The following is a 15690-nucleotide window of genomic DNA, read 5'->3' on the forward strand; positions in this document are numbered from 1 at the left end:
TCATTTATAGGATGGCAAGAGAGCTTACAAAGCCATTCATCCAGCTTTGGCTGATCTGATTGCCTGCTCTTTAAATGCAGCTTGCTTGCCTGTTGCTGTATTTCTTACTATTACTTTTCAAAAATAAATACTAAACAGCAATTCATTTTTTACTTATCCATTTAATGCAGTGTCCCTAGCATGACCCGACGGGACCCATTTCGCCCACAAGGGCTTTTTCAAGGATTCACAAAGAAGTTCTGCATAATACAAAACACATTATTTTCAAAAACCAATTATAATTTGCAATATTGACACCCTTATTGACTGTGTTAAAAACTTCCTTAAAAGTTTATAATCAATTATTAATTCATATTACATATAACGTAATCAAATGATCGAATACTGAACAGAATAATCTCATTTAATTAACATAATTATCTAATATATCATGCTGTTAAAAGTTCATATAATATGATTATAAATATCTATTTTGTTACCATGTAAATAACCTAAAATAAATTTCATACATCTATTCTCACTATCAGACTATAAATTACTTAATACATCACAAATTTTAAAAATAATCAAATGAATGACTAAAACATTTAAAATCAGGTAAATATCAATTAATTAAATCTAAAGATAACTGACTCATTATAGTTAATAGAACATTTACAATTCATAAATGCTGGATTATCAAACTACTGCTAACTGATTCAAATGCCCTGGAACATAAATCGGGCTCTCTTAACTGTGCCAAAGTTAAACAGCATGTTTTCTGAGGGGACAGTTTCTAGAGGTAATAAACCGCACAATTACTTAATTACCACAACTACCATTGTTTAAACTCATTATTTTTAAGCTCTTATTGCACCGGGCTCTCTTAACTTTAAACCATTGAGACGCCAAATTACAGTGGAGCATATTTTCAAAATTTATATATTATAAACATGACTCCATGATAAAACTCAAAGTAAAATTGTCAAGCCCAAATAAATTACTTAATTACATTCAGACTCTGCTTAACGTTAAGGTAACAATACCAAATAAACTTTACTCAATTACGTTTGTACTCACCTCATTCAGCGTCCTTCCTCATTTAAACATAGAACATAGAAACATAGAAGATGACGGCAGAAAAGGGCTACAGCCCATCAAGTCTGCCCACTCTGCTTACCCACCCCCTGTCTATGCCCTAATGACCCAATTTCCTTATCTTGACCCTCGTAGGGATCCCACATGGGTATCCCATTTATTCTTAAAGTCTGGCACGCTGTCTGCCTCGATCACCTGCACTGGAAGCTTGTTCCAATGATCAACCACTCTCTCTGTGAAGAAATACTTTCTGGTGTCGCCATGAAATTTTCCACCCCTGAGTTTGAGCGGGTGCCCTCTTGTGGCCGAGGGTCCCTTGAGAAAGAAAATATCATCTTCCACTTCGACACGTCCCGTGAGGTACTTAAATGTTTCGATCATGTCTCCCCTCTTCCTACGTTCCTCAAGAGTGTAGAGCTGCAATTTGTTCAGTCTCTCTTCGTAAGAGAGACCCTTGAGCCCCGAGATTATCCTGGTGGCCGTCCGTTGAACCGATTCAATTCTGCGCACATCTTTACTGTAATGTGGCCTCCAGAATTGCACACAGTACTCCAGATGAGGTCTCACCATGGCCCTGTACAACGGCATTATGACTTCAGGCTTTCGGCTGACGAAACTTCTATTGATACAACCCAATATCTGCCTTGCCTTAGATGAAGCCTTCTCCACTTGATTGGCAGTTTTCATGTCTGCACTGATGATTACTCCTAAATCTCGTTCTGCTGAAGTCCTAGTTAAAGTTTCTCCGTTCAAGAAGTACGTCCTGCATGGATTTCCGCTTCCGAGGTGCATGACCTTACATTTCTTAGCATTGAAGCCTAGCTGCCAGGTTGAGGACCAACTTTCCAATGTAAGCAGGTCCTGCGCCATATAATTCTGTAAACTGCATTCACTTACTATATTACATAGTTTGGCGTCATCAGCGAATAGTGTTATTTTACCTTGAAGCCCTTGAGTCAGATCCCCTATGAATATGTTGAAAAGGAGTGGACCCAGGACCGAGCCCTGCGGCACTCCACTGGTCACCTCTGATGTTTTAGAGAGGGCACCATTAACCACCACCCTCTGAAGTCTGCCACTCAGCCAATCATTGACCCATGCGGTTAGTGTCTCTCCTAACCCCATCGATTCCATCTTGCTTAGCAGCCTGCGGTGTGGGACACTGTCAAAAGCTTTACTGAAGTCCAGGTACACGACGTCCAAAGACTCTCCCAAGTCCAACTTTCTTGTTACCCAGTCAAAGAAGCTGATGAGATTGGACTGGCAGGACCTACCCTTGGTGAATCCATGCTGACTGGGATCCCGAAGATTCCCTTCATTCAAGATCGTGTCCAATTTGCTTTTAATTAGTGTTTCCATGAGTTTGCACACTATTGATGTGAGACTCACCTGTCTATAATTCGCAGCCTCTGCCCTGCAACCCTTTTTATGCAGAGGAACGACATTAGCTAATTTCCAGTCCAGGGGAACTTTCCCCTTATTTAGGGAGAGATTGAATAGCTCAGCCAACGGTTTCGCCAGGACATCGCTCAATTCTCTGAGCATTCTTGGGTGCAAATTGTCTGGTCCCATGGCTTTGTTCACCTTGAGTCTTGCCAGTTCACTGTAAACTTCACCTGGTGTGAACTCAAAATTCTGAAACGGGTCTTCTGTGCTTTGTGTTGCCTTCAACTGGGGACCGTGTCCCGGTGCCTCACAGGTGAAGACTGAGCAGAAGTATTCATTCAGTAGTTCGGCTTTATCGGAATCTGCTTCCACGTAACTTCCGTCCGGTCTTCTAAGGCGTACTATCCCGCCTGTGTTCCTTTTTCTGTCACTAATATACCTGAAGAAGGATTTGTCCCCCTTTTTAATGTTTTTTGCCAGAATTTCTTCCACTCGAAGTTTTGCCTCCCTAACTACCATTTTGATCGCTGTAGACCTGGTCCTATATTCTACTTTTGCCTCTCTTTTCTCCGTGCGCTTGTAGGAGAGAAACGTTTTTTTCTTCTCCTTAATGAGGTGCGAGATCTCCACGGTGAACCATTGGGGTTTATTGTTTCTTTGTCGTTTATTTACTGATTTTATGAAGCGGCTAGTTGCTTCATGTATGGTTGATTTCAGTGTTAACCACTTAGCTTCTACATCATCGGTCTCCGCTTGGTCCTGCAGCGTCTGATGGACGAAATCTCCCATGCGTGCGAAGTCTGTGCCCTGGAAATTGAGTACCTTTGTTTTCGTGTTTGATCTAGGGAAGCCTTTCCTAAGGTTGAACCATACTATATTGTGGTCACTGGAGGCTAGCGTATCTCCTACTGAGACCTCTGAAACGCTTTCCCCGTTGGTGAGTACCAGGTCGAGGATCGCCTGGGCCCTAGTGGGCTCCGTTACCATTTGTTTGAGACGTGCTCCCTTTATGGAGGTTAAGAGCCTCCTGCTACCGCTGGTTGTTGCTGAAAATGAGTTCCAGTCTGCATCGGGCATATTGAAGTCCCCTAGCAGTACAGCTTCTCCTCGTAGAGTGATATTCTCTATGTCTTCAATTAATTCTGCGTCCATGTCTTCCAGTTGTCTTGGGGGTCTGTAAACCACACCTAGATACAGGCATTTTTCTCTGCCTCTTGCCAGGTTTACCCAGAGGGACTCCCCAGTGTACTTGACATCTGTGATCCTGGTGGTTTTGATGTCCTCTTTAATGTATAGAGCTACCCCCCCTCCTAACCTGCCCTCTCTGTCCTGACGAAGTAGATTGTAGCCCGGTATAGCCATATCCCACCCATGTGAGTCCGTGAACCAAGTTTCAGATATTGCCACCACATCTAGGTCGGCATTCCTTATTTCAGCCTCCAATTCTAGAATTTTGTTACCTAAACTGTGTGCATTGACATACATGGCCCTCCATATCTTGTGTTTGCTAAGTCCCTGTGAGGCGTATCCTACCCGAGTCGGTGTGACTCCCAAAGAACTGTTTGCAATGTGGGTACTTACCTTGGACATGGAAGCGGAGTTTCGACTCACCTCATCAGGATAATTCCTTTCTGCACTAATATGTGAATGGGTACCCTCCCCCGACTTACCTAGTTTAAAGCCCTGTGAGTTAATCTGCACGCCCGCCATTCTGCATTACGTCTTTTTAAAACCTTTGCATATGCACAGTTCATTAACAATATGCACGAATCTAAATCACTAATATATACCGTGCCTTTAATAAAACACCAGTCAATAGCACATGTAAATATCTTATGTATCTCATTGTTATCACTAACACTTAATAAATAAATAACTTAAAACTAAATCAAACTCAAAACCTCATACGAGGTAAGCACATGCACATTTCAAACCTTTTATGAAGCCGTTTAGCGCGGGCCGCCGCGGTAACGGCCCCGAAGCCCATAGAGATTTAAAGGGCTTCGGGGCTGTTGCCGTGCGTCAGCCGCTAGCGCGGCTTTGTAAAAGAGGGGGGGTAAATAAATTTTACAGTGGCTAATATTTATAAAATCTTCCCTTTTGACTATTTAATCAAGTTAAAAAACTGATCAATTAACACCTACTTCGTGCAAAACTTAAAATAAAAAATAAATAAATAATCTGTATTCTCCAAAATGGTGCTACTAATCCATATTAGTTTTTGAGTAAAAATCAACTCCATGTTATATAAATATCATTAAAAATCTAAAACAGTATTCCTTAAAGTAATGCTATTAATCCATATTAGTGTCTAAGTAAAAATATATAAATATCCTTAAGAATCTCTTGCCGTCCTGTAAATGACACAAACAAGTGAGGATTGTGATTGCTATGGTATGCTGAACCCCCTGCCCAGCAATTTATCTGATGTGCCTGCTTTCTGACTCATTCTTAATGATCAGCTCCATAGCTAATATTTCACTGTCCGACTATTGGATTCAGAAGAGATTGTGTATAGGATTACAAGAGAGGAATGGTTGAGCATAATAAATGTTCAGGCTGTTTGTTTCTTGCTTCATTTGTATTTTCTTGGATTCATTGTTCCTCGTAGAGGCTTATTAATGTTTTGACTACATTACTGTTTCTTTTATAAATCTTTATTCATTTTCATATCTTACAACAAGTGTATAATAAACAATAAAAAAAAATTTTAAACAAATCACTTGACAATCTTACTTATAATCATTAAAGTATAAAAGAATCCCTTCCCACCCCCCCATCCATTAATAATATATCAATTAAATAACATATTTCCCAATCCCACCCCACCTATATCTTATATAATAACAAGGTGTTTAAGGTGTCTGATCATTAGAATATGTAATCAATGGCCCCCAAATCTTTTTAAAATTATGATAATTTCCTTGCTGTATAATAAAACAATTACTTTTGATGATCCAGAGGAATTACAGAACTTTATCCAGCAGCAGGAACAGCCAATGTCCACATAATTCCTGCTTAGAGAAAATTAAAGAAGTGGTTGTACTGTTTCTTTAGTGATTGTTTTAACTTCTTCTGAGCAGATCAGACACCTAATTTTGGGAAATTCCTCATATCCCTCCTTCTTCTCCTATCTTCTGTAGGACTGTCACCAGCTTTGGTATGAACTGAAGGGGGCAGCATAGATTGTGGAGAAGGAGGAGGAGTTGAAAATCTGTGATTGACATCTTCTGCAGATAGCCCTATGATTCAGCATACCATCCCTATTTACTGGAAAATATTTGATAAAATATATTATCTTTTTAGTACTACTTCCTGTTTTCTGTCCAATAACCAATTTCTAATCCACAACAGAACATTGCTTTCTATCCCATGAGTCAAGCACAGGACTGGGCAGCATCAGGGTAGTGCCATGGCTATTCCCTAGCAGACAGATTGGCAGCGGTCAGTGGCAGGTGTTGCAGTGCTTGTGGGAGCTGGCAGAACAGTAACAGTAGTTAACTGACTTTTCCATTTTCTCCAGAATCTACTTTGTGTTCCTGGAGACTTTGGAAATACTACTGAGGGGGCTATGGGTGGCAAATCTGTTCTGCAGCCATCTTTCCTTATCTGCAGTGCTAGTGACTAAAGTACTGGGTTTGAAGGGAATGGAGGCCAACCGCCCAGGACACTGACACCCTGTACTCAAATTGAGGCCACAGTTTTGTTTCACCTTTATTGAATGCCTTGTGAGGGCATTCTTTGGTAGTCAGGGGCTGGTTCTGTCAGTGCCACTTTTTGGCTCAGATTTTTCAGGTTAACAGGGAGGCTCCAGAGTACTCATAGATTGATATGTGGACAGCATAATGTCCAAAGGTCTTGAGTGGGGGTTCTGAGATTGTAGGTGCTCTAGTCCAGCTTCTGGCTGCTTCTGAAAATGTCTTGGATAACACTAAGAATGAAAAGTTCATCCTCAGGAGTGACATTCCTGAACTCAGAGAGCTCTCTCCTTAGGAAGAGTGTGACTATTAATTGGTATGGCTCTTTAGGAAGTATCCTCCCTTTTTGACCAGGTGGTTTCCATGCTTCATATCTCCACTACAGTACAGGAAGAATCCTTGGAGGAAGATTCCAGTTTGCAAGGGCTGGGGCATCCTTTCAATGCTTTTCCTTTTGCATAGAACATTCTTTGAGATGATGTTTGTGGAGTAGGATGTTCAGACTTACTCCAGTGGGACAGGAAGTTGATGAGCAAGTTATAACCCCTTCCTGGGAATGGCCTTCAATTCTTAAAGAGGTAGGCTAAAAACGTTTAGACTTACATGACAGAAAAGTAAAACTTCTCTGCACTTGAGGATTCAAGCAGCAGTTTGCGACAACTGTAGGGCCAAGATAAGAACATAATAATAACCTTACTAGGTCAGACGAATGGTCCATCAAGCCTAGTAGCCTGTTCTCGTGATGGCCAATCCAGGTCTCTAGTACCTGGCCAAAACCCAAGGAGTAGCAATATTCCTTGCTACCAATCCAGGGCAAGCAGTGGCTTCCCCCATATCTTTCTCAATAACAAACTATGTACTTGTCCTCCAGGAAATTGTCCAGACCTTTGCATTGGTCTCAGCAGTTTCCTGCTTTGCTGGAAGTTGACTGCAATGAGCCCTTTGAGGTATTTTTTATATTAATTCTTGTTTTGCAATGAGCACACTTAGAAGTCTCAGGCAGCACCACTCCTTAAAGGATGATGCCATTGGAACAGTTCAGCTTCTCTGCCTTCATCTTTTGGCATGGGCACATAGCCTTTGGTCTGTTACTTCACAGATACAGGAAATGAAGGTAAAGTCTCTCTTGAAATTCAGAAGAAATCTTTAGATAGGCCTGTGACTGGCAGGCCCAAAAGTTGTAGTTTATACAGTCTCTCTTAAGTTGTGCAAATTCTAGTCTGGCTTTAGCCAGGCCTCAAGAACAGAATTCCCACAAATTATCCAAGTTAAGGTTTGCCTTACTTCAGCCAAGTTAGGGTAGCTACACATAGGTAGTGGAGGCATATGCTGTGGACCCACTTATTCCTTCTCTGGGCCTCCTTATTCCAGCTCTGGCCTATCCTTTTATACTTCCTGGTAGCTGTCCTTGCTCCACCCCTCCCATGACGCTTCCTCCTTGGGTGGGTCTGTGGTGCCTAAGGTTGTCCTGACTATTAGGGAGTATTCATAAGGGAAAGGGGCAGGATGTTCTAGGATAAGCAGCATAAAATCTGTTTTACTATTTGGGATCTTGCCAAGTACGTCTGACCTGGGTTGGAAACAGGATACTGGGCTTGATAGACCTTCAGTCTGTCCCAGTATGGCAACTCTGTTGTGATGTTATGTTCGATGTCCTTTAGGCTCCCTCAAGTCGCTGTACTCACCTTAGCTTCCTTTCTAAGGTGGTGTCAAGAGTTCCTTCTTAACTATTCAATCATCCTACCAATATTCTTTCCCATAGAAACATAGATAAAGTCCAACTGGCTCATCCGCAGTAACCATTATCTCGTTCTCTCTCTGAGAGATCCCACGTGCCTATCCCAGGTCCTCTTGAATTCAGACACAGTCTCATACCCTGGTGAAAGCATACCACCCAACTTAAATTACAAGTGAGCCTTGGCTACCTAACTGGAGTAGACTAAAGCCTATAGACAATCCAACCAGCTTTTTGTTTCTTTTGATCTGAACAGGATGGGGCAGCCATCAGTAAATCCACTTTATCCATTTGGTTAGCAGATTGCATCTCTTTCACTTATGCCTAGGCTGGGCTGACCCTGGAGGGGCATGTCGTCGGCTTTCATTGAAGATATTTGCAAGGCTGTGACATAGTCTTCAGTCCACACATTCACATCTTTGAGCAGCATACGATGCAATATCTGTTATCCTCCCTGGACAGTTTGTTCTGTTATTGTCTATTCTTTGTGATGTGACTTCTGTTTTCCTGTTTTGATGTTGGCTGCATTATCAATAAAAATTATTTAAAAAAAAAAAAAAAAAAACCCAACAAAAAAAACCTGGCTTGGACAGAAAGTCTTGCAGAATTTTTTGGTTTCTAAAACCCAACTCCACCCTCCTAGATTCATTTTTTTCTGTTCCAGGCTTCACCTTCACCTTCACAAGAGATCTGTTTTTGTTTGTTGATTCTGCTTGGACTTGCCGTGGTTTTGTTTTTGGTGAGCCTGTAGCAGGTATTCTCCAAGCACAGGATGACTAGTATTCGCATGTATGTTCCTACCTCTTCTAGAAGTTGCATTTTTATCTGTATGCTGTTGGAACAGAATGATGGTCCTACATGAATCCAGTGAGGTGAAGGAAGCTATTAGATCTAAAAGAAAATACTTCATAAAGCTGAAGAAGTCAATCATGTATGCATGGTGCGGGCCTTCTGTAAATGATATGGAAATCATATTTGATTGTAACTACAGTAAGGAGGTATGTCAAGCCCCACCCCCTTTCTTAAAGAGAGATGAATGCTGGGTAGCATCTACACCAGGGCTCTGTTGGGGACTCGCATGTGAGAATACTAGTTCTGCTTGCCTTGGAGATCATCTGCTACAAGTAAGTAACTTTTGCTTTTTCTGAAAAACTTAATGTTTCTGGTGTATTTTTAGGAGTTAAGTTTCTTCTGTGTGCATGCATATGTGTATACCGTATGTGGGGTTTTGTTTTTTTTTTGTTTACTCATTTTATGCGTGTTCTGTTTTGAATTTACTGTTGGAGTTTTCAGAGAGGGTCCATCCTATCAATAGGTAGACTAGGTGTTCACCTAGGGTAGCAGGATTCTTTTGGGGGCTGGGGCTGCAGCACAACACTGGGAAAGTTAACAAGGCGGTAGGTCGATATCACTTGAAAATCTGCTGTGAGTGCAGTGATGGACTTTGAGCCCATGCATGTGCTCGAGGGCTGTTGCATTCCCCTCCTTCAAACTGGAAATTTGTGTCAAAGGGGGCTAGATGCAGCAGGCCTGTCAACAGCAACCTTTGGAGCTGCAGGAGACTAATGACCTGGGTGAAGGTTGAGGAGTGATGTTGGCAGCAAAAGAAATGTAGAAGCAAGCCATAGAAGGGAAGGGTGGGAGATGCTGGACATGGCAGGTAAAAGAGGGAAGGAGATGCTGGAGTAGAGAAAGGAAGGGGAGTTAATTGAACTTCAGGGGAGGTGGTGGTAATAGTAACTTGAATTGCTTGGTGGAAGGGAAGCACAACTTAAGGTTTACCGTATTTTCACGCATATAACGCGCATACGTGTATAACACGCATACACGTATAGTGCGCGGGAACAAAGCATTGCTGTAAAAAAAAATCTATATAGCACGCACATGCTGCTATAACCTCCTCCCGCCACCCCCGCTTACTCCCTCTTCTGGCCTGCGAACCAGCATCCTCCCCCCCCCCGCTCACGTCACCCTTCCTCCCCCGCGATCCTACATCCCCCCCAGCACCGCAAAGACATCGCTTACCCGATTGGGCACCAGCACCAATGCAAAGACATACCAGTGCCAGTGCCCGAAGATCCTCCCTCGCCTGGGCTGGGCTGAGCTGGGCTGGGCTGGGCGGTGCGAGGGAGATCCTCCCTCTTCCCTGTGCTGGGCTTTGAGCATTTGCGCATGCTCAAAGCCTTCTGGTCTCGCTCTCTCCGAGATTCTGAATCTGAGAATTTGTATAACGCGCTCACACATATAACGCACATGGTTATACTCGGTTTGTAAAATCGTGTATAACGTGCGCGTTATATGCTTGAAAATACGGTACATACAGCACCAGTTCCTTGGGCTGACCATATTTGCGGATAATACTTGCTATGATCAATCTTTCTTACAGGCTTCATCCTGGTTTTTAATATGAAAAGAAAAATGTTAATTCTTACAAATCATGCTAAAATACATTTGACTTTCAGATGTGGATTCCACATGCAGTGACTTTGACTTTGGAACAGCCCTACATATTGCTGCTTCTAACTTGTGTTCAGCAGCTGTTAAATGCTTGTTGGAAAATGGGGCCAATCCTGCTTTTAGGGTAAGTTGTCTTTAAAAGCATTAAGAAGTATATAATTCATTCATCTTTCTTTCCTCATGTCATTAACAGGAATGTTAACCCACAGTCATCGTGTGCATTGATCTGTTTGTTATGTTTCTTGATTATAGCTGAAACACAGATCCACTGCCATTGCTCAAGAGTATTAGATATATTCATTGTATTAAAAAAGGAGGAGAAGAACAAAAGGCAGTTGGCTTGGTTGGTAAGTGAGGTAAAGGAAGCTATTAGAGCTAAAAGAAAATCCTTCAGAAAGCTGAAGAAGGATCCAACTGAAAATAATAGGAAACAGCATAATACAAGGCACTGATAAAGAAGGCAAAGAGAGACCTTGATTGCAATGGAGGCAAAAATACGTAGTAAAAACTTTTTTTTTTAGGTATATTAAAAGCAAGAAGCTGGGAAAAGAATCAGTTGGACCACTAGATGGCCCAAAGAAGACAAGGCCATAGCAGAAAGATTAAGGGCTCATTTTACGAAGGCCGTTAGGGCCTTAATGCGCGGAATAGTGCGCACTAGCCGCTACCTTGAGCAGGCGGTAGTTTTTCGGCTAGTACGTGCTATAGCGCGCGCTAATCCAGTGCGTGCGCTAAAAACGCTAGCGCACCTTCATAAAAGGAGCCCTAAATTAATTCTTTGCTTCGGTCTTCATCAAAGAAGATGTGGGGGAGATACTGGTGCCAGAAATGGTATTCAGTGCTGATAAATCAGACAGACTGAAACAAATCTCTGTAACAGTGAAGTACCTCAGGGGTTGGGAGTGGGGCCAATTCCGTTTGGTCTTTCTTCCATACTTTTCTACTAGTAAAATATATCATCAAAGAAGTGAACCCAAAGCTCGGTCTCTCTAAAATATACAATATTTAAGTGTATTCTTTTCACAGGGAATATGGAAAAGGGAATTTGTTTTGAGCCTGTGACTAATTTATTGACAGTATGAAAAAGTGTATGGTTCTATTCTAAAAAAAAAATATTCCCCAAACTGCACCAAAACTTACTATAGGGGAAATAAATGATAATCCTAAACAAAATGTTTCCACCCTTATTCTTAATAGTCAAATAATTTGTGTTGGATCCATCAGAATATTTCAATATCCAACCTGTTTTGCATATTCAGCAATTCAGTTATTTATTTCTCAGTCTTCTATATTTAATATTTTTATCACTTTTTGTCAATATAAGTAAAAGAACTTATGTACATTTGGAAGGAATATTTTATTGATATGGAAAAGGGTGGAAGGTGGGGGGGGAATAAAAACATGTATAATAATATTGTTTAAGAATGCCAAGTGTGTTATGTAAATTAATTGTAATAATACTGTACACTTGTTGAAAGAAATAAAAAGGAATAAAGATTAAAAAAAAAAAGAATATTTCAATATCCAACCTGTTTTGCATATTCAGCAATTCAGTTATTTATTTCTCAGTCTTCTGTATTTAATATTTTTATCACTTTTTGTCAATATAAGTAAAAGAACTTATCTTTATAGTCGGAAGTTAGTAGCAGGAGACATTTAGGGCTCCTTTTACAAAGGTGCGCTTCCGTTTTTAGCACACACACAAGATTAGTGCGCGCTAGCCGAAAAATTACCACCTGCTTTAAAGGAGGCGGTAGCGGCTAGCACACCTTTGTAAAAGGAGTCCTTAATGTTGATATGAATTTGTTTCATTCATTGTGTGGCTGTGTCATATGCCAGTCTCCAGTAAATGCAAAAATAATGTTAAAAGCAAGAAAAAAGGAAAAATTAAGTCATACAGTTAACTAATTTGTTTAGCAGTGCAGACTATAAGGTTCATTCACACAAACCAGTTCAAGAGGGCTACAGCTTTTATTTCAAGAAACTTTAATCTGTCTCAAGCATAATCACATGGGCAAGTTATGGCATAAACCACTTTAGAAATAGAGGTAGAAAACATCCGATTCTTCCACATTATAGACGATAATTTCCACTGGGCAAATCGTGCAATGCATTATATATCACTGAGTTCGGATAGCCTTGATTACAATTGATATTTAAATCCTCCTGACAATGAAGAACATAATTACCATATCTGCAAAACTGGCCTTATTTGAGACTACGTACATCATAATTTTGTAAAGATGAAAACTATGGAACTGGAGATAATTATTTCAATCCGTCTTTTTACGGAGCAAAATGGTAGAGATAAAACATCATACAGTGGTGCCTCGCATAACGGACGCCTCGCACAGCAAACGCTGCGCACAACGAACTTTATGTCTTGATCCGTACAACGAACTTCGTTTCACACAACGAAGTCGCCCGAGCTGCATCCTTCCGCGCAGGCACTGCGCTTAACTGCCCTCTCTCCGCCTGGTTCCCTCTTGCCCCCCCCGACTCCCCGACACGATCGGGGCAAAAAGGAGCCCAAGCCCTCTTGCCCCGCCGATTCCCCAACTCCCCACACAATATCGGGCCAGGAGGGAGCCCAAGTCCTCCTGGCCACGGCGACCCCCTAACCCCACCCTGCACTACATTACGGGCAGGAGGGATCCCAGGCCCTCCTGCCCTCGACGCAAACCCCCCCTCCCCCCAACGACCGCCCCCCCCAAGAACCTCCGACCGCCCCCCCAGCCGACCCGCGACCCCCCTGGCCGACCCCCACGACACCCCCAACCCCCTTCCCCGTACCTTTCTGTAGTTGGCCGGACAGACGGGAGCCAAACCCGCCTGTCCGGCAGGCAGCCAACGACGGAATGAGGCCGGATTGGCCCATCCGTCCCAAAGCTCCGCCTACTGGTGGGGCCTAAGGCGCCTGGGCCAATCAGAATAGGCCCGGGAGCCTTAGGTCCCTCCTGGGGGCGGGGCCTGAGGCACATGGGCCCAACCCGACCATGTGCCTCAGGCCCTGCCCCCAGGAGGGACCTAAGGCTCCCGGGCCTATTCTGATTGGCCCAGGCGCCTTAGGCCCCACCAGTAGGCGGAGCTTTGGGACGGATGGGCCAATCCGGCCTCATTCCGTCGATGGCTGCCTGCCGGACAGGCGGGTTTGGCTCCCGTCTGTCCGGCCAACTACAGAAAGGTACGGGGAAGGGGGTTGGGGGTGTCGTGGGGGTCGGCCAGGGGGGTCGCGGGTCGGCTGGGGGGGCGGTCGGAGGTTCTTGGGGGGGGCGGTCGTTGGGGGGAGGGGGGGTTTGCGTCGAGGGCAGGAGGGCCTGGGATCCCTCCTGCCCGTAATGTAGTGCAGGGTGGGGTTAGGGGGTCGCCGTGGCCAGGAGGACTTGGGCTCCCTCCTGGCCCGATATTGTCGGGGAGTTGGGGAATCGGCGGGGCAAGAGGGCTTGGGCTCCCTTTTGCCCCGATCGTGTCGGGGAGTCGGGGGGGCAAGAGTGCTTGAGCTTTCTTTTGCCCCGATCGTGTCGGGGAGTTGGGGGGGGCAAGAGGGCTTGAGCTCCCTCTTGCCCCGATCGTGTCGGGGAGTCGGGGGGGGGCAAGAGGGCTTGAGCTCCCTCTTGCCCCGATCGTGTCGGGGAGTCGGGGGGGGCAAGAGGGCTTGCGCTCCCTCTTGCCCCGATCGTGTCGGGGGTGCCAGGGACCACACGGAGTCACCCACCGTACCACCCGATTCGGGTAAGCGCAGGTATCGGTGGGTGGCTTATTTGCGGGGGGGGTGCCTTATTTTACATTTTTTTCTAAAAAGGGGGGGCTGTCTTATTTGATGGCCCTGCCTTATCATCGGGGAAACACGGTAGAAAAAAAAAAAAATGAACAGTTAAGTCCCAGTTTTTGCCGCTGAGACTCTGCCCTCTCACTGTAAAATTAGACTCTACTTAGTCTGTCTTTAAATTTAAAAAATGTGTGTTGTTTTAAAAAACAATTATGTTTTTAGATGTATCTAAATAAAAATAATAACCAAAAATTTATCTTTTTTTATGTCATCTTAGCATATTTTATGCTACAGAACGAATTATTTTTTTTAACATGTATTGTTATGGGAAAACGCGTTTCACACAACGAACGTTTCACATAACAAACTTGCTCCTGGAACGGATTAAGTTCGTTGTGTGAGGCACCACTGTACTTCATAATATGTATATCCAAAATTGATATATTGCTAATATGTAGCTGAAAAATTAGGGTCCAAAGAAGTCAGCCATTGAATAAAACTTCACAAAGATCCTTCAGTACTTGTCCAGATGAAAAAAAAGTCATCTAAAAAGCATTTCCATAATAGATGAAAAATATGATCCATATAGTAAGCTTTCTTCAAAGTGTGTCATATAAAGACTGGCCACCAAAGGGGCCAGAGTAGCCCCTATAGCCATACTATGAATTTGCTGATAGAATAGTCCCTCAAACCAGAAATAATTTTGTTTCATCACAAAGGCTGCTAAATCCATGAGAAATGAAGTAGATTTTTGAATGGAGGTTATCTGAATTTTGGTGATACATAAAGCATACTTGTGAGCATGATTTTGTCCTGTGAAAATTTTTGATGCAGTATTATATCTTTCTCAACACTCTTCCAATCTGGTGCACTTTATCTGGTCTCACTGTTGAGTTTTGCAACTGCATACAGTTTTTAAGGAACTTCCTATTAGAGCATACTGTAAGGGTAAGAATATAGGCAAGATATTGTTTATGAAGCAGAAGAATGGGATGTTCTCTACATGTGGGTGACGTCACCGACGAATCCCCCTAGCAGACTTGCTCGAAGACTTTCAGGCTTGCGATTGGCCCGTGCATGCACGCGTGCCCCTCCTGCCCTGCCTAGGGCATGCGTCTCCTCAGCGTGTCCTCAGTTCAATGTTTTCCACGGAGCCAGAAGCACTGCTCCCTTACTTCGTGCGTTCTCTTTGTCCCTCTTGCACCGCGGCTTATTTGGTTTGTTTCCTTTGAGTCGCTGTGCTTGCATCTTTTATTTTCTTTATTTTCAGTTCGTATAATTTTGACCTCTGGCCGCCTGGCCTCGCAGGGCAGCGGCTCTCTTTTTTCTTATGTCCCGGCCTTGTTCCGGCTTTGAAAACTGCACTAAGTGCAACCGGGTTATCTCCATCACCGATCCTCATCGTTGGTGTGTGGAGTGCCTGGGTGCAGAGCACCGCGCTGATTCGTGTCCCCGTTGTGCGACCTTGCAACCGCAAGCTCTTCGTCGGAGGGTGTCCAAGATTATCCAACTCTTTGGCCCCATGGATCCTGCGGGACAGGCCTCGAGCTCGGCCTCGGTGCCCTCAT

The 15690-nt window shown here is 43.5% G+C and overlaps 1 protein-coding gene across 3 annotated transcripts in view; it reads left to right on the forward strand.

Moving 5' to 3' along the window:
* CLIP4 (CAP-Gly domain containing linker protein family member 4) overlaps positions 1-15690 on the forward strand; it is a 93582-nt gene that overhangs the window by 29860 nt on the left and 48032 nt on the right. For all 3 annotated transcript variants that reach the window (XM_033939162.1, XM_033939163.1, XM_033939161.1), the window contains exon 6: positions 10359-10477. In XM_033939162.1, coding sequence (XP_033795053.1) covers positions 10359-10477 — 119 coding nt within the window. The remainder of the gene's footprint in view (positions 1-10358; positions 10478-15690) is intronic.

Source organism: Geotrypetes seraphini, chromosome 3 (assembly GCF_902459505.1).
Source record: "Geotrypetes seraphini chromosome 3, aGeoSer1.1, whole genome shotgun sequence".
NCBI classification, from domain to species: Eukaryota; Metazoa; Chordata; class Amphibia; order Gymnophiona; family Dermophiidae; genus Geotrypetes; species Geotrypetes seraphini.